This window comes from Chelmon rostratus, chromosome 20 (genome assembly GCF_017976325.1).
Source record: "Chelmon rostratus isolate fCheRos1 chromosome 20, fCheRos1.pri, whole genome shotgun sequence".
In the NCBI taxonomy this organism is placed as follows: Eukaryota; Metazoa; Chordata; class Actinopteri; order Chaetodontiformes; family Chaetodontidae; genus Chelmon; species Chelmon rostratus.
The window spans coordinates 11,335,032-11,358,276 of NC_055677.1; the positions used below are offsets into that span (position 1 = coordinate 11,335,032).

Consider the following 23,245-nt stretch of genomic DNA (forward strand, 5'->3'; position numbering starts at 1 on the left):
TTATACACGATTTTGCCCGCCATTTTAATACCTAGGCGCAGCGCCTACATGTTTTTTCACTGCGCCTCAGCCGAATGACGGAAAAAAGGCAAACCAAAAAATAAATATTGAAATATGAATATTTTTTTATTTAAATTACATTTTAGATTTGTTTCCAGTGACGCATTAGTGAATGTATATATAGATTTATTTGTTGCTGTTGTAGGAACATCAAGTTAAATTTAAAATACAAATCAATTCTAATCCTGTTCTGAATTTAGTCTTTTTTTTTTTAAAAAAATAATGATAAAGATAAATTCCCAATGATACCCACCCCTACAGCTGTTAAGTTACTTCCCCCTGACTTTAGTAAATTGCAGTTCAAATCACTTCACTGTCAGCCTTGTTTCACTGATGTTATTACACCGATGTAATGACAATCATCTAAAATCAAGTATTCCGTTAATTCACCTTCAGAAGACAGTGTGTTTCCATGACACTGTCTGTAATAACCACGTGGACACATGGATAAAACACACAGATGACTAGACAATGTCTAGATGACCATACCTATACTTTCTTCAACCGCTACTACTAAGCTCTGCTCTGATTTCTCATTTAGCTCTGCTCCAGCCATCAATAATTCAATCCTCAAACAATCATGAGGAGGAGTGAGGCAGAGGGAGGGAGGGAGATACAGCAAAGAAAACAGTGGGTGAGGTTAGCAGAGAGATGGATGAGTGGACGTTTTAACTAGTACAGTCAGCTTTCACACATGGCCAAGCAGCGATTCGCCAGCAAGGAACCGAAACCCACTCACACAAGCATGTAATGGCTCTAATGAAGTCGTGGCTTAGCTCATCTAACAAATGCTCTTGTTCAGAGTTGGAAACCGTAGTTGGGGAAATATGTTAAACAGGAATGAGCCACCAGCATCACTGTTTGAAAGCTACGTGTGCTTTAATCTGCATCTAACTGTGAGCCTGGGTTTCACCTATTGCATCTGAACAGTCAACACAAAGGCCACTTATACGGACAACTCTGAGTATCAAGACATACATATTAAACCTCCAATTCTCTCCATTTCTATTTCCCCCCTCTATTGTTTCTCATACGTTGCTCGTCCTATAAACACACCACTCCCTCTCCCCTCTATCTCCATGGTAGCAGAGAGGACATGCAGGAGCATATGGCTCATCATTTTCACTCTGCCTGCCGAGGCTGGGCTCTCCTGGGGGTGTCTACACCTCTCTCATCTCTCCTTCTTTGTTCAGTTCAACAGCAGCTCTTATTATCCGTCCAATCACCTTTTCCTCTTTCTTCATATGTACCCAAGTGGCAGCGCGCATGCTGCACATACACAGCTAGCACGCGTAGCTAGCCGACATTCGGTCTGAGGAGGTCTGTCTGCACGGGAAAAAAACCCACAGTTTCTGCAGAAACGTGCCAGAAAGAAGGCAGGAAGTTAAAAAAAAAGCGACCCCCTTTAAGACCAATGCAGTGATGCTGGTTAAACCTCCAGATACATCTTTGCACGCCTCTCCAGATCAGGATCACATGCGGTTTGGACACTGCTTTGCTGTTTTATGAAAGGACGAACATGCACTTCTACAAAACATGTGAGTTTTGCTTAATGTTATTGACATTTAAATGGTATAAGTGTCAAGTAGACTAATGACTGGCCTAAGAAGACAGAGGTAATGAGAGAAATGGAGACAGCAAAGTGTGCAGCGGTATTCATGTAATTTTGTGTAATTCTATGGTTTAGCAGTGATGTGTGTGTTACAACTACATCTGCTAGGCTCATGTCTTGACTGCGTGTTTAGGGGAATGCTTCATCATACACAGTTTTTGTGCATAAAAGTTCTTTCCTGCATTAGAGAATGAGTGAGCTGGAAACCTCTGCTGCACTGAAAATGTGAGTTTCACCAGCAGACACTGTCCTCGCTCACGTCCTTTTACTCTTTTCTACTCCTCTCTCTTTCAGCGCCAGGCCTGACCAGAGCTCGGTGCCAAACCTGAGGACTCTGGCCAAGCGCGACCAGGATCAAATGGCTGGAGAACCACAGGGGCTCCTTCCAAATGTCACAGTTGTTTGAAGCTGGCGGACAGCTTCCTTCTGCTTGTGCTGCCAACACACTGGCAGTGAAAGGACCAGATGTGTTTATGTATGTGAATTAAAAAAAAAGCATGATGTCTTAAGTGTATATGACAAAACTGTAAATCTGAATGAGACTATGCCACAAATGCTGTCTGACCTCTATGCTGCCAGACCGTTTGTGAGTTCAGCTGTAGCATCCTGGTGTGGACATGGGACTTGGAGGAGCCAACATCTGCTACCTAACCCAGATTAACACTCAGACAGAGGCAAGTGGAGCAGTACAGGGCAAAAAAGTTTTGGTTTGTGCGATGGGCTACAGAGAAGGAGGTTACAAAATCAGTTTTAGGGCAGCTCTAGTTTTTTCATCACGTCAAAGATGGAAATGATACAGTAAACAAGCCGCTTCTCAGACAGCAGGACCAAATGTTTCTTTAATGTGCACTGAAGGAGGAGGAATACAGCTTTTTGTAAACACTGACCTGTTCAGCACGGTCGTATCCTGTGTCCTGTTTCTCTGCCTTGACAAGGGGGTGTTTGCCCCCTTCGACCTTCACCTCCCCGGGCTCCAATTTAGGGACCTTGTCTTTCAGTACAGTATCATCTTTATCCAGTAGGTAGCGCAGCAGGGCATTGTCTTTCTTCTTAGGGCTTAGGGGCTCCTGCTTGGGAGCTATGTCTGCCCCAGAAGCTGTACTACCAGCACCCTGGGCTTGGTCTTGACCCAGCTCTTTGCCCGTAGCCTCTGCAGTGAGTTTAGCCAGGTCTACAGGAGACGTACTGTTCTGAAGCAGCTGGTGGAGGATTTTGTGTTTTTCTTTAAGGGATGTGGCATGAGTGTTCCCTCCAGTGTGGCCACCCCGGACCCCTGTTCCAGCCTGGTCCTTGCCCTCACCTCCTGCACCAGGGGAGAGGGGTGTCTCCAGAGGCTCTGGCTTGGTGGTGAGCAGTTGCAGTAGCTTGGTGTGGCCCTTGTTGTCGTGAAGACGGTTGTGAGCGTCGTGGCCCTCAGAGGGGCCCTCCCTCTCCTCTTTGGGCTCAGCTAGGTTGCTCTCTGTCTGGCCCTGGGGGTGCGCCTGACCCACCTCTGTGTGAGGTCCAAATGAGTCTCCTGTGCCACCAGTAGCGCCACTGCCTCCTCCAAGTTTTGACATCAGATGAGTGTTAACTCCTGACCCTTGTGTGACCGCAGCTGGGGAGCCTATTTTCCGGTCTGGAGACCCCAGTGTGTGCGCATGAGGGGGCCCATGCCCATGTCCAACACCATGGCACTCACTAAGGGCCTGCAGAGCTGACAAAGAACTGCTAGTGTAGCTGTTAGCATGCGTGCTTGTCGTGCTACTACTACCTGCACCTCCAGGCCCTCCACCACACATGCCCACTGGGGAGGGTGAGTGCAGGCCACCTGCTACACGGGGGCTGCCCGCACCCCCAGGACTACCTCGGTGCCTGGGCGACAGCATAGAGTTCTGTTGAGGTGGATGGGGCCCACCGGCTGGGCTGGGGCTAGCACGAGAGGGGCTGTTCATCCTCCAATTAGGGCCCTGCTGTGGCGGCTGCATGCCCCCAGTGTGGTTGTGTGGTGGGGGACAGCCAAAACGGTAGCCCTGCATATGGCCCCCCATGGCTGCTGGCTCTCTGGGGCCAGCAGGGCCTGGAGGGGAAAAAGGCGTGCTGTTGCTGCTGATGGTAGTGTCTTGGCCCTGAGGCCCGGAGCCTGGCAAACTGCCTGGGGTTGGAGGAGTCATGGAAGGAGTGGAGGAGTTCATTGGTTTGGGAGCCATCCCTGTAGCCTGACTGCCAGGACCCATGTCCTGGCCCATTCCACATACTGTTTGCTCCCTAGATGTTAGACACAAACACACACACATAATACAGTTGATTAGTTCACAGTTCTACAGTCCCTGTAGAAGTTAGAAAATGGAGAAAATCTGCTACTTCAAGGTCTTGGGTTTTAACCTAAGTATGTGCTGCATTGTTTTTGGAAAAGGACTATTGCTGCTGATTTTTCCAAATATTATTTTGCTGTTTTTGGCCAAATAAACTGAATTTGTTTGTTTAAAATCTACATTTAATTTGTGGTAGTCTAACCAACCAAAAATCTAACCAATGACTGGGCAAATACAGCCAAAACTATCTACCACGAGGGAAAAATATGTTTTTCTTTTCTTTTCAATGAAATATGTCTGATTTCACTGCAAACCTATCCCCTGAGACCAGACCACTAGCAAAAATTACTTTACATATTCACCTATCCGCACATAAAGCCAACAGGTTGGGCTGCAGGGCACCAGCAAGCTAAGACATGTCACCAAGTTTAAGCAGCAGATTTCTCTCCATCTTCCTGACAGGTGTAGGTAGTGAGACATACCTCTGAAGAATGTGCAGTGACATGTAGAGCTGGGGTTCGTTGGTGGCGGGCGAGCGCACCAGTTTACTTTTAGTGTGGGCTGAGACGATGGTTCCATCAGAGAGGGAGAAACGGTAGATGGGGCTGAACGCCTGGCCATGGCGGAGCACTGAAAACACATATGAGCTTATATCAATAAATAGACACACATTGTTTAAACTTGGATATTTAATTTGCAGACAAATAAGGGATAACTGACTCTGGGAGGAAGTGACAATCAAAGGCTAATTAATTAAACTGGACATTCTCTGCGGCGAGTGGCGTTACCTTCCTGCTGATGTCTCTTGGCAAAAGACATCTCGCCGTCATTCTGTAGGTGGAACCTCTGGATGCAGCGCCTCACCAGATCCTCCCAGCCCGGCTTCATGGATGCCCGCAGGAGACTGGTATCCAGGGACGTTATCTTACCTAAACACAGAAGAGCGGATTAGGGAGGCCTGAGTCAGACATGGACATGCACAAACCAACACCAGGGGAGCTGATCGGGACTCAACACCTTTCTTGAACATAAATATGCAGAGCAGCTTGTTGAGCTTTCTTTGGCCACTCCGCTGCACGACAGCTCTGTGGTTTGATAATAGTCGAATCCTGTGCTAGTAAGGCTCTGACAAGATCTGACAGAAAGTTCGGCGATGTAAGATTAGAAATGCAAAAGTAAGTACAAATACGGTCAGTGCAATCGGTAAGATTGTCATTTAGACTCTCAATTAGATGCTCAATTCATTTCATCACCAGAGCATCGTTAGATCAACCATCTTTAGATGGACACCCATGCTGCCTACTTGTGTAAACACACACACACGCATACTCTCTCGTAGCAGTGTAACAGTTGTCCCTCGCCGGGTCGCAATTTAAATGGAAGCAGTGATGCATTTCAGGGGCTGACAAGCAGACTGCTGCTTGAGTGACAGTCATAAGGACTGACTTAAGACTTGTCACTTGGCTCTAGATATGGCACAACACTGTATCCAACAAGTTTTCATTTGCAAAAGACGACTGCAAAGGAAATATCCAATTTACAGCAAAAAAAATGCTTTCCAGTATCGTCAGGAGAAAACATACTTTCAATCTTGAATAAGAAATTCACAATACTTCTTTTATCCACAATCTTGCTGACCTGACAAACAGGGAAACAACTGCAGGCATGCATACTACAGAAGTCTAGGTGGGGAACTACACTTAATTACTACATGTCAGCGAGTAACTATGAGTATGCATTAGTGGATTGTGTCTGTGTGTATGCCACACACACACAAATAATACAAGTACATCAAATACCAGGTGAAACGCAGACAACTGTCTGCATCGATGTGCCCATGTTCAGAAAAAAAATACTTTACCTCCCAGAGTGCAGACAGAGGTGGGCAGCAGGTTCAACTAACGTTCAGTCCTGAGGGCCTTTTACCAAGGATATAATAATCTTTAAATACCTAAACTGTAGTGTGAGGTGATTTATGGGCTGGCGACATGGGATGAGGTGGTGCCAAGCATGTGCTGGAGTAAAGGCACAATATTATTTTTTGCAACCCAAGGAAAAGCTTTACTCAAACAGCTGTATGTGCAGGGGATCTAAAATGGTCATGTTAGCGGCATGACCTATTAGGCTTCATGGGACAGTGCTTTTCTGCAGGTTAAGATGGATTTGTGTGTTTGCTGGTCCTGGCTGTGTGACTGGTTCGTGTACCTTGCAGGTCCTGGCGCGTGGTGAAACTCTCATGCGTGGGAAGCATAGGTCTTTCCTTCATTGGCACCCTGCGAGCCACACAGATCAGGCACGACTGAAAGTCTAAAAGACAGAGGACGGAGAGAGAGAAAATGGGGGGGGGGGGGGGGGTTAAGTGGAGGGAAGAAAAAATCAGGTGGAGGATGTAACAAAGAGGACAGAGCAGGGAGAGGAGGGATGAAGGGGGATGGGAGAGCGGAGGAGAAAGGGGAGGATGGGGGCGTGAATGATAGAGACAGAGGGAGGGAAAGAAAATGAAATGCATGTTATTCCCAGGCAGCATAATTAATACAGTTATTAATGAGCATGGGGATCAGGGCTCCGCTCCTTTCATGAGGAGGAGCAGCTATCGCTGGCAAGGGAAATGATGAAGTGTGACCTTTGAAGGTGTGTGTGTGTGTACACGCTTGAGTGTGTGTCTCTCTCTCTCTCCGGCTGGTCTCACCTACGGTGGCATCTCACATGGATGACACCTCCCCTGGCCCAACATTAAAGATTGCCATCGCTCAATCATGGCAGTTGCCTCTAAGACACACACAAATGAAATGACATCGCCAAGTCCAGGACTGGGGTGACCCCAAAAAGTCTGCCATCTAACTTTACTGTGCCAGCAATATCCTCAATCCCACACATGTTTCTGGCAAAGAAATGCATGCCAGGGCTCGCTCACACACACACACACACACACACACACACACACACACACACACACACACATTCCTCATTTTGACTTGTAAACAGAGCCTCTTGGGTGGTCTAGCCCTTAGATCTGTGAATCCCTCTAAATTGTCTTGCTCTCTTTCTCTCTCTGTCTCTCTCTCTCCGTCTCTCCTTCCTTCCTCTGTCTATGGCTGGACAAATTCCTGCAACTGTAACCACTGATCCTGCCTTGCCCCACACACACACACGCACACACACCTCTGGCCTGGCTCCTAGTCAGTCTATTTGCCAAAGTACGGTTGGCAAGCAGCTGGTGCACATAGGAAGCCAGAGAGGGGAAAAGACAGGTTGAGACCAGACTTGGAGCGAAACATTTGCATTTCCACTTATTGTTTTAATTAACTACTGAGTTATAGTTTGGTAGTGGGGAATTATGGCTGCTCATTAAAGCCACGCAGCCACAAATGGGATTTAGCTTGTTAACATGTAGACTGCAATTGTTTAGAGAGCATTACGGATCAATGCTTTACAAAGTGCTTACATTTTTTGGATAAGGCACAGTCAGTTCTTGTGATGGAAATTTACTCAAACTACGGGATCTCATGTTCCTGTCTTAAGCCATGAAAACCACTGGAAAAGCCCAGTGACCTCTCAGTGACTGAACACTGTAAGGAGAGCAGAGGCAACATACAATTTACTAAATCATTTCCCAGGAAAGGCAGATGTTTATACTGGTGGCTAGTGCAAACGCAGCTTCTCTCTTTCTCTGCTCGCATATGCTCCAAAACTCGTTTTGACCGCGTTGATAGCTCGAGAATGATTTGAAGGTTATCAAAAGGCTACCTAATTGATGCAACACATGTGATTAAAAAAGCGACATCCTTTCCTTGGAATCATAGGCCCAGGTTTGTGAGGGATGTTCATGAATTATAGATGGGCCTTAATGACAGCTGCCCAGCCTCGCGTCTCCCTTGTGTCACTTAACTTTTCACAGATCTAAGTTAGAGTGGCACCAGAGCTGCTCTCTGCTTATACAACTTTTCACATGCAGTGCCACTTATGAACCTCAATATGGCCAAACCACACTGATCAATTCCATGTAAATGCAGGCAACATGGATATTTAAAATGGTTTTCCATTCTGCAGCAGTCGTGTTTTGGCGTTTCTGAGACCTGAGCAAGCCTCTGAGCTCTCTTTCGTCCTAATCGAGGCGTCTCAGCTACAACATGAGCAATCACCTCTGCTGGTAGACACACTCTCTACACTGTTCAAGGTTTCTGATTCTGTTAACTTCCATTCATGCACCGAAGACAGCACAGTCAGTCTGTACAGTTGGTGCAGATGCTTATGATTTTGTTTTCTGATCTCGGCCTGCCAGACGACCTTGACTTTTTCTCATTTTCTACATGCCTTTTTATTGTATACACCAGCATTCAAAGATAATTTTAGCATAATTTTCTCTATTAAGCAATCTGTCATTCCTCAGACATAGCTCGTCTTTTATCTGTCGTGAGCTGGCTTCTGACTCCCATAATGACTGCAGAGTACTTCAGAAATTGTTCCATCAACGACTGATTATTTCAGCACATATTTCATTTGCGAGCTCTGACAACCTGATCTTTAAAGTTCCCAACTTTTCACTGCTCAAGATTTAATCAAAAACATTAAAATATTCTCAAAGTCATGACTAATGCTACACATATCACACGGCTGGGGGCAATTTCAGCAGATCCCAAAATATAGTCTCATCCGTGGTTGTTTTGTCATTACTTTAATGTTAAATGATCCTCAGACTCTTTTCCCCACACTATCTGCTTGCGTACCGTCTCCTTCCTCCTTGATGGACTTGGGCTCGGAAACAGCGAAACACTGCATGGTCTCGTATTTCTGCTGCTGAGGCTCGTGCTCGTGCGGCTCATCCTGGCTCTCGCTGTGGGGGTTGACCAGCATCCGGCAGTTGAACGTGTGACTGTTCCTCCTCGGACCCTCGCTGGACCACGGGACGCCGTTCACTATGGGGGAGGCAAGAAGGAGAAGCGGGCGAGAGTTACAACGAGGCCTCCTGGGCGTTGAATTTGATGAATTTTACCGCAGCCAGAAACTGAACAACAAGACAGGGAGATCGGGGAGCTGCGACGAGCGAGCCAAGAGAGGCTACCACAATGCAAGTGAAAGACATAATGAGAGCAAGACAGAGAGAATGAAGCCGGAAAAAGTGTAAAAAAGGAGAGAGCGGTTGCTGGGTAGAGATCAGTCATAATGAGCAGTTGGAACCCTGAGCCCTGTGCCATCCATCCACAGCCATGCATCACAGCCAGGCCTCCATATGCATGTCCTCTAAAACATCATTGCCAATCTTTCTTCTTCTCTCCAGCACTTGTACAGGCGCGAGCAAACATGCGTGTACACGCATGTGCAAGCGGACGCGCACACACGTACACACACACACATAAAAAAGAAAAAGAAAGGAAAAAAAGAGACATGTACAGTCACACACACAAACTCATTTAACTCAAACTCCCATCACACTCCATCTGGTTTGTGATCTCATTCAGTGCATTGATAATCTCCCAGTATCTGGGACACAGCCCCACTGATCGTTTCCAGGGTACTCTCGCTCTGTGCTGCTCCCCCACCCAGATGGCTGGGCACTCAGACCTCAATCCGGAGCACCAGGAGAGGAGAGGAGAGAAGAGGAGAGGAGAGGGGAGGAGAGGAAAGGGGAGAAGGGACTTAGAAAGAGCTCCTGATGGGCTGCACTGACATACATTAGAGGAGAGCAGAGGAGATGGAGAGGCAGGATGTGGCGAAAGAATAAAGGTATGGTATGAAAGAAGAGAGGAGACGGGAGGGTAAAGACGAGGGAAAAAACTGGAAGAGAGGAAGAAAAAAGCAAATGTCTGCATATGGAAATAAATGGCCTGTTTCCCTGAGATGGGAGAAAGAATGCTTGGGAGGCTAGGAGATGGGAAAGCGAGAACATGAAAATGGGAACTTGGTGAGGGTGAGAATAACACAGAAAGTGAAGAGAAGGGGAAGGAAGGGCAGGAGATGAGAATATAGGAAGGGAGCGATGCTGCTGACAGGGGAGAGACGCCGAAAAAGGAAGTTAATTAGCTGAAAAGGGAGGGAGGGAGGAAGAAGAGAGGAGCAAGAGCAAATGTCTGGGCTGAGCATCAGCAAAAGAGAAAATGAAGAACCTATAGGTTTTACACACTGTGCCAACCCTGTATATGAAGCTTACATAACACCCTGTACTATCCACCTTTCTCACACTCTCTTGTGAGCAGTTTAAGCGTAAACATTTCAGCGTTTTAATTAAACCCGACATCACTATCAAACAGCCACCTACAACATACCTGTCTGAGCAGGGAGATGAAGACGATGAGGGTGTTAAAGAGACACAGGAAGCACACTGTGTAAAAAGCAAGATATGAGGACAGGGTGCAAACAAGAGCCTGCTAAAGCATAAGCAGCATAGGGGACATGCATGCGGAGACGTGGGACACAAACGACACAGCAACACAAAAAAAAAGACAGGTAGAAAAAGCCAGAGAGCGAAGAGAGCGCTGGCAGGGAAAATGAGCTCGAGGCTAACCGAGGGATTTGGGCAGCAGGTTCTTGATGAACTCAGCGTGATCCCCGACGTGCAGCACGCTGTAGACACTGGTGTTCATCAGCTCCTCCTGGTTGTAGCGCAGGTACTGGGTCACATTCTCAGACACGAACACAATGTTGCCCTCCATGTTCACCACAAAGAAGAAGCCATCCAGGGCCTGGAGGGGCGAAAGAGAGAAAATAACACAAGTTCCAGTTTGTTTATTGGATTCTTTACACTGGTACAGAAAAAATATCTGAGAGTGAAACTGAAGTAGGAGAGTAAAAATATGTTTGGCCACCTGGATTTCACACTAATACTGGCTGAAAACTAGCTGCTAATAGAAATAACACTGCAGCCGAGGAGTTTATTAAAAGCAGAGTCCTACCATGATATGCTTCCCGGACACATACACTGGGATAGTTTTACTGTTCTAGTTTGAAACTCTCACATCCAACACCACAAGCTAAATTTGGTTCATGAACAGGCTTTCCAGGGCTTTGTACGTAGCCAAATGGCCAGTTATAAATGTAGAGGAGGGTTTTAGTTCTGCACACTGGCACTGCATGTGTATCTTTGTCACCTTTGGTCAAAAGGAGCTAATTTTCAAAATGCAGGACAAAACTATTGAAGGAACTGTTGAATTAAGTCCTTGGTTTCCTTACTGTTAGCTTATTGTTTGTAGTGACGGGCCTGATCAGCTAGCATGCACATACAGTCCTGAAACTTTGCTAATTAGTACACTGTGTGCAGGGTACTTCCATCACTCCTGCAGACGCTTAACATCAGTGTGTCTGACACAAAGCAGGATAAAAGCATGTGCCTGCAGAGATTGGAGGATGTGAAAGAGGTGGAGCACTTAATTGAAAGAACACAGCCCCAGGTCAGCCATTACACACAAGATGGTGTCAATTAGGCCATCAAATCACCCAGAGCCCTTAAAAAACGGAATTCTGGTGCTTGTAAAGCTATAAAATCGAGTGTCAAGATAAAGTCAAGAGACTCTGCCAAGAAGTCTCCTCCTCGCCTCTCCCTCGCTGAAATAAGCAGTACCTGCACACGTGCATTTAAAGCAAATACCTGCCATCAACCAGCGGGCTAAATTTTGGGGTGCAGCAACATCATACATCCCAGGTTACACACTGGGATAAAAGTTGTCCCTCGCCTGCATTAACGCAGCACGAGCTGAAAATAGATTTAAGGAGATCTCATCTATCACTGCATGAAGGGGAGCGGTTCCAAAATGCAACACAGTTGTGTAAGTCCACCCTGTGTGAAGAAAGGCCATGTACTGGACAAGTAGGGCAAACAGAAACAGAGCAAACACTCTTCAGTGCCAACTCTTGCCTTCTTCCAGACACTCTTGCATAATGCCATTGGCCAATTCCTTAATTTACAATGCTCTGATTAAACAGACACTGTACGGGTAACCAAAGCAGATACAAATGAATATACTAAATAAGCTCTGAGAGTCCGCAGTCTCCATGCTCATCTTCCATTTTGCACCTATTGTCTTGATGTATGACTCTATATTGTTTAACCACCCACAGAAATGCACAGTGGGCAGGGAATTGTTATAGTGGAGGGAGGCGGGTCAGGTCGACTCCCCTCTCCTCTCTCAGTGTTACTGTTATTTATGACAGGATACTGGTGCTTCGGAAACGGGGTCCCTCTTCACATAAATTCTTGCTAAACATGCTGCATGACAAAGCATTACAGTCTGGCTAAAAACAATTCAAACAGGTCGCTGAATCTAAATACTCCTGTACCCCTGGTACAGACAGGAATGTGTCTGTAGCACTGAGTATCAAAAACCTTCAAGGGCCTAAATCTGGCTTCAAAAGTCTTTTTTTTTTTTTTTTAAATGATATCTGTACTAATTTAAATAATTTTTAGACTGCATTTACAAGGCAAAGTTGTTACACAGCTCCAGATTATGTTGATCTTATGAGAGCTTTGGCTTCTTTTGTTAAATGGAAGAAACATGTTTATATTCCTTAAAGATATCAAAGTAAGTATTTTTGTCATATATGTGCTGAAACGCAGGTATTGTATGAACAATTGCTAAACATACTCAGCTCGAGTCTCTGGTGCTGTCATACTGCACCACAGGACCATATGGAGCAGTCTACCAGGAATGTGAAATATATGCCACAATCGTCACATGACTGAAAAAGACTTGCTCCCGGGAGGTTAAAACATAAGCGTGTTAACGTTTTTTTTTCCACAGCCTTCTTCCATCCTCTCTTCCTGCGCTCGCACGAGAGTGGACGGCAGAGAGCCTTGGAGGAGGGTCACAGGGCGCGTGGGTGCATTTCCTGGCCACTCTCCTCAGAGCATCCCGTAATGAGCCTGGGCTGGCTGGCGGGGGCCGTGGCTAGAGCGGAGCGGGTGTGAATGGCCGATCGCTGTGTTTTGGGGGCTGCTGACAGATGGGAAAGCATACAGGCTGCACCGCGGCTATATTTAGCCGCAAGTTAGTATGTCGATTCAGTGACGCTGGACCAGGAGAGCTATAAATATTCCATGACAGGACAGATCTAGAGGCGAACGAAGAAGAGACGGGGAGGGAGAGAGAAAAGAGACCCGAACAAGTAAGCGAGAGAAAGGGAGGGAGGAAGTGAGTGAGAGGACGGGCTCAATGGACTGATTCATTCGCCAGGCTGTTGCTTTCTTTCCCATTATACGTAAGCACTTCAGTGGCCCTCCACAGGACAACGAGGCCATTGCTCTGTTCGGTGATTTACAGCCAATCCAGGGCAGATACAAGATGCTGGCAGCTTTTACACCACACGGCCACACTCACACACAACCACTACTAGCCCATTTGTGATTGTTCTCAGTAGATAGCACTCTTCATTATGCACTAATCATGATTTCAGAGAACAGCATATCCTACGTAAGCGTACGTATGAGTGTTCAGTGTGTGGTGTTTCAATATGACACTATGAATAAGAGAAGGCCCACTACCCACCTCCAGCATCATTGGTCCCAAGGCATCTTTGTCAATCACACTTTGGCCTGTTGATGAGACATCAGCCTTCTGTACCTCCTCCTCATTCGCTGCTGCAGCCTTTTCTGTTAAAAGGAGAATCAGTGATGAAAGTTTAGAGGCAAAAGAGAGGGGACACACCAAAACATGCATGTTAAAGAGAGGAAAAAAAACACGGAAAGACTGCTTTGCTTTCCCCTTGAAACTGACTCACATACTTTAAAAGAGGTCACTCTTTGACAAGACTTTTAACAAGTATCTTTCCAGCTACAAAGAAAACACATTTTGTCCCTTTGTCAAAACATGCTGCCATGGCTCAAAACCAGGCACTGTGCAGTGAGCAGAGTGAAAGGTTGTTGTAAAGGAGTGTGTCAGAGCATGCAGCTGCCACACTGGTGGCAGCCACTGGATGGATTGCATTGTCATGTGCAAAAAAAAAAAAAAAAAAAAAAACAACAAAAAAATGCTCTTATGGAAACACTGACAGCGTGTAAACAACTCATGCTCCCAATAGAGCAGCAAGTTGTTACTATGTGGTCAGCAAAGGCAGATGTTTATCCAGAAAGCTTTCCCATGTTTTAATTAATATACAATCTGTGAGCTTTGAGGACAAAACTATTCTCAAGTTTGTTATGTATTCATCAGAAAAGGTAAACTATTAAAAATAGCTTTTTGTTTTGGGGTAAACAAACACAAATTCCAGGAGGGATAAATTAAGCGACGGGGTAGAGTAGTTGGAATGTGGCGAGACAATACATTTCTCAACAAAACACTGGTTATATCTTTAAGCTGGTCGGATGTTTTGCCACAGTAATTTGAGGATGTGATTACAGAGGGTCATAAACTATCAGCAATCTTTTGAAAGTCTTTATTTTAAACCGCTCCAACAGAACCATTACTTTGGAAATCTCTTCAGTCGGGGGTAGCCTCCCTTTTCATACGGGCAGCCACTCTCTAATAACTTGAGCTGGCAGTGTCTCCTTTCGAGCTCATATGCCTATTGGATTTCCAAGTATGGATATACGGTACAGCATGGCTGGTTGCACAGGTACATATCGTCTGGAATATTACCACACAATATGCTGAGTAGCTACACAATAATGTTTCCAAATGATAAACATTTTTGACTCCACTGCCTAAATAATTTCTGCATTAAACATTTTAATGGAATGATGTGATAAGTGTGCTGAGGAGTTCAAATCATAGTATCCTGCAAGCTCCTGTACCTGTGCTATGGTGCTGTGCATTTGTCCATGTGAGTGATTGGGTTAATAACCATGCAGAGAAGCCTTATGTTCAGAGCGTAGGCTGCCCTACTTTTGGAGATGATGATGAGAGGCGGAATATGAGTGGGCTGTTGGGGGGGACACATTTAACTGTCGCACCATGCCAAGAAGAGGGCTGACCATATGGTGAGAGAATGTTGTGGTGAAAAGCAAACAAAATCATGTCCTTCCTTTTTTTTTTTGTTGGGTGTAGACGTGTGAAAGCTGACACAAATGCTCTGTGGGCTCGCGCAACACCGCACAGACCCACATTCATCTCTTTCAGCATTAATGATGTGTGCATCAGCAGGACCTCTCCGGGCCCAGCGGGGCCCAGTATACCAGCACAGCTGCCCTGGGTACAGACCCATCACTCAATGTCAGTGCAGCCCTCACTGGCTCAGTGTCCGTCTGCAGAGCGCTGCCACAGATAGAGGGAGGGGCTGATTATTTATAAGGGCTGTGTCTGGTAATGACTGCGACTTCTGTAATCTGTAACTGGCATGACATTTGCCATATACTCTATTCTTCTTCTCTTCTTATAAAATGTATCTGTAGTATATGTGCACATTTTCACGCATGTATAATGAATAAAAATCTATTAAACAATGTACTGGCTGCAGCTAAGCAGCTTCTGTATATTTCAGCCTCCAGCCAATGAGAGCTGGTCTTTGCAGTGCTGGCAAAAGCGAGCAGTTAAGAGGGCAGCAAAAGCTGTAAAACTCATGGTTATTCTATTACTTTATAGGCGCTATAAAGATATCATAACTCAAAATATTGTCTATTAAGATGCAACAAATGGAAACAGAAAAAAAAGTCAAACTTGTGTTAAGCAAACAACTCCACCCTTCACCCTTTAGTTAGCCAAACGCATGCAGAGAGCACAACAAGAACAAACAGGGATGAATTAAAAGCTTTTGGTAGCAGGCCGTCATTGCTGCACTGCACTTCTCTGCAGGGCTGTGACACCAACCAGTCAGAGTTATCGAGTCACATTAGTGTAATTTAATACATTCAGTAATGACACCATAAACAGAATATCTTTTAAGCAGTAACAATGCTTCTAGGGGGGGAAAAACAATAACAGGCACGTAGAAAGAGAGAATGTGCACCATAAACAATCCTATACATCCTGGGAACATAACACTAAACAGATGACAGATGAAGTGCAATGAAAAGAACAACTGGCTGTGGTAAAATGATCTACTTAGAGCATAAAGATATCTAAAAAAGCTTTCAGTGCATCCCTGGTTCAACAACAAGTGTGGAGAGAAAAATGAATGGCTGCCGTTACGGCCTTCTGAACTGCGCAAGATGAGGCGCAGCAGTTCTCTACGTTAGCTAGAAAAAGGTGGCCACTGAGGTCTGAACAACAAAGCAGAGAAGCCTGGACTGCTTTGCCCTCCCCTCAGTGGTTGCTGTACAAACACAATTACGCCTTCAGAGGCAGGCAGGGGATGTCACTCTAGCCTCGCGTAAGGGAAAAAAAAAACAGTGAGGAAAGGGAGGGAAGAGGGGACGGGACAGTAGAGAGGGAGGGGGATTGACAGACGGTAGCCAGAGTTTGTGTGTGATTTTTGCATCACACTGCTCAGCATTACATAACGCTTAGCTCTGTGAGTCACATAAAACAAGATGACATCATCAGCCAGTATGATTAATGTATACCTGGAGTGAGCCACTCTTTGACTACCAGTCAGCCAGATTTTCATGAATGCATCATCCAAGCTTATTCACAGTTTAGTATTTGCCCTAATACTTAACTGAAGAGAGCTACAACTTTTTTTTAACCTATGTTTGGACCTGCAAGAGGTTAAAAAATGGGATTCAATTGATCTTGGTCTGGCAAATCTAACATATAAAAGAGTAAAAAGATTTTAACTTTAACTACTTGCTAAAGACTACTGAAAAAGAGAAGCTGGCAAGCACAACTGAGCAGACTGATCCGTTTGCCTGATGTTCTGGCTCAGGATGGGAGTGGGAAAGATCGGCAGCCAACGCAAAAACTGCTCCGGTTCATCCACATGATATGATGCAGTGATGGAGGGAACATTAAATCAATTGTGATGCCCTTTAATAACAACATCAATTATTGTGCGTGGAGCAGATCCCAAACCATAATATTTATGCAATTAAATCGGAAGCTTCTGCCAACAGAGTGCCACCTGTGGCACTTGTGGTTAATATTGGAGCCCTTAAACCATAACAACATCCAAAGCATATTCATGATATTGTAGCACCTTATTTCACAGAATAAACAGCTACAAATCAAACCAGTGTTGAATCTACTTGCATATTTTCAGTTAGGCTAGGTTTGGTATCTAACTAGGCTGTATGTCGTAAGATACTGAAGGGACAGATGAACAGATGCTTCAGAAAAAGCAGCCAGCTGAAGAGTAACTGAGGATTCTTTTCACTATTGCAACGGACCTCTCACCTTTCTTCAACAGACAGAAAAAGTATCAAAAAACATGACAGGTTGTACCTTGCTCCTTTATTTGTCTGATCTGTTTCACAGTTTCCTTCAGGATTGCACATTTGTCAGGCTTGACGTTGAAGTTGTCGATGTCGTTGATGTTGGCGAAGATCAGCTCGGCGAGCTCTTCAATGTATTTGTTCTCGTGCTCGCGGTTGCGCTTCTCGTTGCTCCGCTTTGGACTACAGGGACAAAGAGAGAGCGGGTGAAAAAACAAGAGAAACGAAGAAGCCGGTGACGGCAGGAGGGATAAAAAGCATGAAGGGGGGAAAAAAGGACAGTCAAGTGTGGGTGATGACGGTATGGTAAGATTGGATGACTGAAGAGCATCATTCATTGTGACCTAACGACAACAAAGTGCACAACATCGAGTGCAAACCTTGGCACAGAGGAGAAGAGCGATGAAGCTAGGGTCAATTATTCTACATATGGCTTGAAACACATCTCTAGGCCTCTGTTAACTGTGCCAACACGGAGCGCCGCTTCGATAAAGAAAAGCCTCATTCTTGAGTGCTTATCAAAAGAGGAATTATGCAGATTTATTGTACAGAGTTCAACAGTGCTCCAGGGTTAGCGGCTAGAATAACATACAACCACTCCTACTGTACACACGGTAGTTCAGGATATAACCAGCCGGAGCTTGATTTTACTTATCTTCAAAACTATGACCTGGTCTTTGATTCACAGTCTTGCAGTGGGTAACAGATGTTGCGGAAGGGTTTGGTAGGAGAAAAGTTGCTGACCACACACTTAATCATCGCTTTCAAGAGTATCCAATATCTACAAGTGTGAGGCTTTTTTCGGGGGGCTCAGTCTTTTTGGCCAAAGGTACAAGTCTTACCTGGGTCCTAGAAGTTCGGCAGAACATTCTTTGCGTTTCCGCGACTCTGCCCTGGCAGGGTCAGACGAGTTTTCACCGACTCCACTCATCCTCAATGCATATCAGCGTCTGGAAAAGGAACACGCACAGACAAAAAAAATAAATATATGACATAAACGCAGCATTTGATGGGCCAACGACAAAATTATGTGGAAACCACTCCTACTATACAGTAGGTGTTTGAGCATGCCAACACGTGCACCACGCACACACACACGCACGCACACGCCGGAGGCACAGGTTGATCCACTCCAGGAGAAATGAGTGAAAATGGAGCGTAGAAAGAGATTCAATCATTTCTCTCTGATGGTGCAGCTCTCCCCAGAGAGACTGAAATGAGAACACGGCGCTTTGCCCACAGCACCAGACTGCGCGCTCAACCATGTACCAAGAAAAACCCATTCGTTACACGGCGCCGGGCAAAGCCAACTCGCAGCAAGAGCCGAGCAGGTTTATAATGACAACATGTGTTTGTGCGTGTTTACCGGGTACCTCCGAGGATGCTTTTACCTGTAGTGGTTTGTAAGTGTCACTCAAAAATTAAATGCAAGAATAATCTCTTGTCTGCTCTTTTTGAAATCAAGCTCCAGAGCGTGAGGTCTTAGTTAGTAAGAATCCGTGTTGTGGCTGTTTTATGCTATCCAAAGTGACAAGCTGGCTGAGGGCTGTTTCTGTTACCAACACCCCACACACTGCTATCTTGGGTTTTCTCTGCAACGGAAGATAAAATGCCATTGGGTTGTGGCACCGGCTTATGTTGTGTTCTTAATCGAAATCTTTCACAACAACATGAGAGCCTTCGATGACTCGGGAAAGTTGTCGCCAAGCAGATGTGCAGCATCCATACCGCATATCTTTTATCCTGCTCCTCCTCTTACTGAACTTCATGCCACTAAATGAAAGACGATCAATTATTGATCAAAGTAATGTCTTATTAATTACCACCATCATCTGCACCAAAATTTGAGGCACTTGGATCTCAATATAGGATGATATCTGCTGCATAGAAGATGCGAACACTTGCGGTCTTCTAAAGGAAATGGTGACATTTAAAAAATATATGCATGGAAACAATTCCTTCCTGGTTCACGGAAGATGGGTGACCTGCAGAGGGTTATGGAGGAAGGGGGAAGAAAAAGACAGACGGACAGAAAACGCGACCTAGAGAAAAAAAGTCCCGCACCCCCCCAGCACAGTCTACAAGGTTGCGGCGTGCTGTGTTGTGATACACTCTCAGCCACTCTAACCATGGAAACGGCTGTGACACACACCGCTCGCTGCTCAGCCATTACATAAGGCACAGCAGATTACAGCACAGCACAATGTAGAGCAGAGAGGAATAGCATAGCTTAGCAGAAGCAGGCTAAACTAAAAAGGGAGCTGGTGACCACGCAAACTTGAGTCTGGCTCCCTCCTGGCCTGGAGTGACCTACTTTAAGCTAATGGTAGGGTCTGTGCTCAAATGGATGAAGTCAAAGCACTGGTGATTGGCCAGAGCGAGGCAGAGGAGACTCTGAAGGGTAAAACCCATTTCCACCGTTCAGCTGACAAGTGACTTGGGCACTACGGGCCTGTCGGACAGGTAATGACCACAAGCATCATTGTGCACGTGTCCTTGCATATATACTCTTTTGAACGCCATCAGGGTGTCTTTACGCCGTGGCACTGTGCTGTCCACTGAAATTATAACAGTCTGTATTCCAGAGGTTATGTGCTTTTATTAATGACAACAGAAAAAGGCCATTAAACTCTCATAGCTAAGTGGTACTCTCCGTTCCTATTGGCTGTGCCTGGGCTTTTCAAGTTACCATGGGGATTCTAGACCTGATTGGTTGCGCTCGTCCCGTCGGGCCGGATATGATTGGTTGCCTACGTCTCCTTGACATGGCAGTAATGATGGGTCAGTGTACGTTGAGACAAATAAGAGACACTGGAAGTACCAGGCACGTCTCAATGACACCAACGCAGACAGCCAGACAGCCTGGCCAGCAGGCTGCTTTTTTGTTGCTGGGGGGGGTCCGATGTTCACACGGGCAGACTAGGGAGGGATTTCCAGTCCTAGAGAATGCCCCGGATCTTTGGGCAGCTATAAACAGCTGGGCACTGGTGTTAGCACTGAAGGTACAGAGCTGTGTCACCGAGCTAATTGTCAACATGGGCCACAAAGGGAGAGATTCTCTTTCATGCCAAGGCTCTCGCAGGGCACAGTCAGCCTGAAACTGAGTGAACGGCAGCATGTTGCTTCGATGTTGTTGTGTCTAGGACATAAAGTCTCATCTCATCCTCTTTTTCTTCTCAAAATACTTTGCTGTTCTGATTAAATCTAGCAACATAAAAAAAATATGTCTGTACAGCTGCCCGTTACACACTCGACCACACACAGCACACTGAGTCATCGGAGATGCCGAGGCAGCGATGTTCAGGATGATGATAATGGAGTTGTCGATGATGATACAGACGACCACATTTATGGCTGCGAATGCATGTACAGCTCTGAGCTTAGTCCACGACAACGCCTAACAATTTACCTTCAATATGACACAAGCATTAATAATTCAGGTGCAGCTTCTGTCGCAAAAGCACAACAAACTAAACCGTAAACGATTGAAAAAGACAAGCACAACAACCGATTTCGCCTCGTTAAATGGGGTAATTTAAAGGGAAGCCGAGGGCAACGAGAAGCCGCGTCTGACACAACTGAGAGGCTGTGAAGATGACAGGACGACACACCTCAATCATGAGCCCGACGCTGCTGGACAGCAGCTCTTTAACCCTCCAACAACTGAACTAAAGGGTCCTTTTCAAACAAGCGGGGAGAATCTTAACCGATTTTAATCCATTTAAGACAAAACTGAAAAAAACGATAGATCCATGTGCAAATAAGAATAATAAGAGACTGCCACACATTCATACAGCTGTGCTGTGTGCGGATATCACTGACTCAGAGCAATGTAGGTTAAATCAGGGTTCTGTAAGGAACCTCATTATGCATTGACTGATTGGCATTTTCTGGAAGGCATCTACCAGATTTGCAGTTCATCAAGCTGTCAGCTCATTTAGTTCATTAGTATTGTAAGTTGAGACATACGGCCCATCAGGCACCGCAAACTAACTTATGTTAGTCATAGACGTGTGAAATCAACCGTACGTCAGCTGGTCATATGTCAGTGAAGAGAAAAAAAGTAGCACCTGCTTTTAGATTAACGCACAGACAGTTTCTCTTCAAACATGAGCCAGTTCAGCTATTTGTTAAAGGTGGGATGCATTTTACATTTGAGGTACGAGCTGCTACAGTTTGTTTGGCCCACCGCTCGTTGGCAGGCTGACGATCGCTGGGGAAGTACAGCCTGGAGATCTGACTGGAAATGATGCCGGGGTCATGAGGTTTATTGGAGCAGATAGCCTTCCGTGTAGTTGTTTTGCTGCTTTGAAGTTGTGATGAGCATAGGTTTCCTCTTACATAGATGTAGTAAACACCTCTACTCACACTCTCCCCCCTCTTGCCATCTCTGTCACACAAACACGCTCTTATAAGACAGCAACCATAATTGTATATTTGTGTGCTGACAGGTCAGCCCTGCCACTGTGAACTCAACACTTCATTACAGGTTTTCATCTTCTATCTGTGTGACTGACTCACAAGGCTAAATGAAGGGTTGGGTTATTAAACCACGTAAACAACCACAAACACTGCCTCAGCAAGACAACACAGAGGACTTTCCAAGATGACCCTGTTTATTAGACTGATGCGCCACAAATGAGATTTTAATACCTCTATAATATGCAAGAGAGCGATATAAGAGATATGCCAATTATGACATATTCACTTTTAGCTGTATACAACAGTAACAAACAGCTCATTTGAGCACACAAGAAAAAAAAAAGAACACACAGACAAAGACACAAGTTCAAGTTAGAAAAATCAATCGACTTTGAAAGCACTAGGTGCACTTGAGGGAGGTGATCATAGGTGTGTGTCATTGCTTATGTCTTAGGTGTCACAGGAGCAGACTCTCCAGGACTGAGCTGGAGCCAACCAGTCTGGCGAGGGGAGGAATGCAGAGACAACGAGGGGCTACCGCTGGAGCTGCTGCTGAGACCATGTTTCCTCCTGTCAAACTTAGCTTGTACAACCTGGACATGAAATTATGTGTCACACTGCAATAAACACCTCAAAAGCACAACAAACTAAACCCTGAACTGCGCCTGCAAGGCAGTTCGAACGGCATGACACACAAAAAAAAAAAAGGACACAGATTTTCCAGGAAATTTACTTTCTAACTGTTGAGCTAAAACGGTGATGCCAGATGATATGGTGACATGTCTGGTTTAAAGCTGCCACCCTCCCAAGAAAGCACGGAAATACTAATCAGTTGGACTTATTTTTTATTTCATTCATGTGCACCTTTGCCTTACAGAATAATGTGTTCATAAAGTTAGATGTTTAATTCCTGAGGTAGATATGAAAATATTCTGGCTCTACATGCTTTTCCCCCCACACTGCTTCTCAGATATCCTCCTTCCTGCTTGCTCACTTTCCCAATATTTTCACATCTAACTCGATGAACAAAGAGTTTATTTCGACCAAACCAGAGTTAGTTTAATAGTTTTTCATGATGAGGTCAGATACTTAGAACAACAATCTGAGCTTGACAGCGGCGAAAACAAGCACCGCTTCATGGCTGCCTGCTGTGGCGCTCTCTCCTTTAATACTGGACCAATTTCAAAAATTAGTGTCCCCACTAGTCACACAAAAAAAACATTAAAAAGGGTCCATAAACACAGGTAATATTTGACCGGAATGTCTCTCATTTGTCCTGGACGTTGAAATCTCCCAGGACACGAGGACCGGCACAAACCAGACATCCTGCTGCATGCTGCAAAGTGCAATACTTTTCCAGAGGTAAAATTGTGCTAAATTTTGACAGTTCTCTGCGTGTTTTCTTACGTCCTAGTCGACTACTCTAAGTTTAAAAGTCCATTTAAGCACCAGGAAAGTTAGGAACCTCCCAGCTCCAAAACTGTCAGGATGCTGCTATTCACACGTCAGACTCCAGCGTCTGTTTTGGACTGCACGTGTGGAGCTGCATCACTGTGATTTCATCTCCTGTGCGTCCCCTTTACTGCATGTGTGACAGAAACGTAAACAGAAATTTGATGGTAA

The 23,245-nt window shown here is 45.4% G+C and overlaps 1 protein-coding gene across 5 annotated transcripts in view; it reads right to left on the bottom strand.

Moving 5' to 3' along the window:
* The window catches only part of ncoa2 (nuclear receptor coactivator 2), a 51,629-nt gene that overhangs the window by 10,239 nt on the left and 18,145 nt on the right, over positions 1–23,245 (bottom strand). For all 5 annotated transcript variants that reach the window (XM_041961470.1, XM_041961466.1, XM_041961468.1 and 2 more), the window contains 9 exons: positions 18,043–18,150; positions 17,211–17,383; positions 13,443–13,546; positions 10,469–10,646; positions 8,694–8,882; positions 6,172–6,273; positions 4,755–4,895; positions 4,449–4,596; positions 2,560–3,919 (listed from right to left, as the gene is read on the bottom strand). In XM_041961470.1, the coding sequence (XP_041817404.1) occupies positions 2,560–3,919; positions 4,449–4,596; positions 4,755–4,895; positions 6,172–6,273; positions 8,694–8,882; positions 10,469–10,646; positions 13,443–13,546; positions 17,211–17,383; positions 18,043–18,131 (2,484 nt within the window). In that variant the 5' untranslated portion in view covers positions 18,132–18,150. The remainder of the gene's footprint in view (positions 1–2,559; positions 3,920–4,448; positions 4,597–4,754; positions 4,896–6,171; positions 6,274–8,693; positions 8,883–10,468; positions 10,647–13,442; positions 13,547–17,210; positions 17,384–18,042; positions 18,151–23,245) is intronic.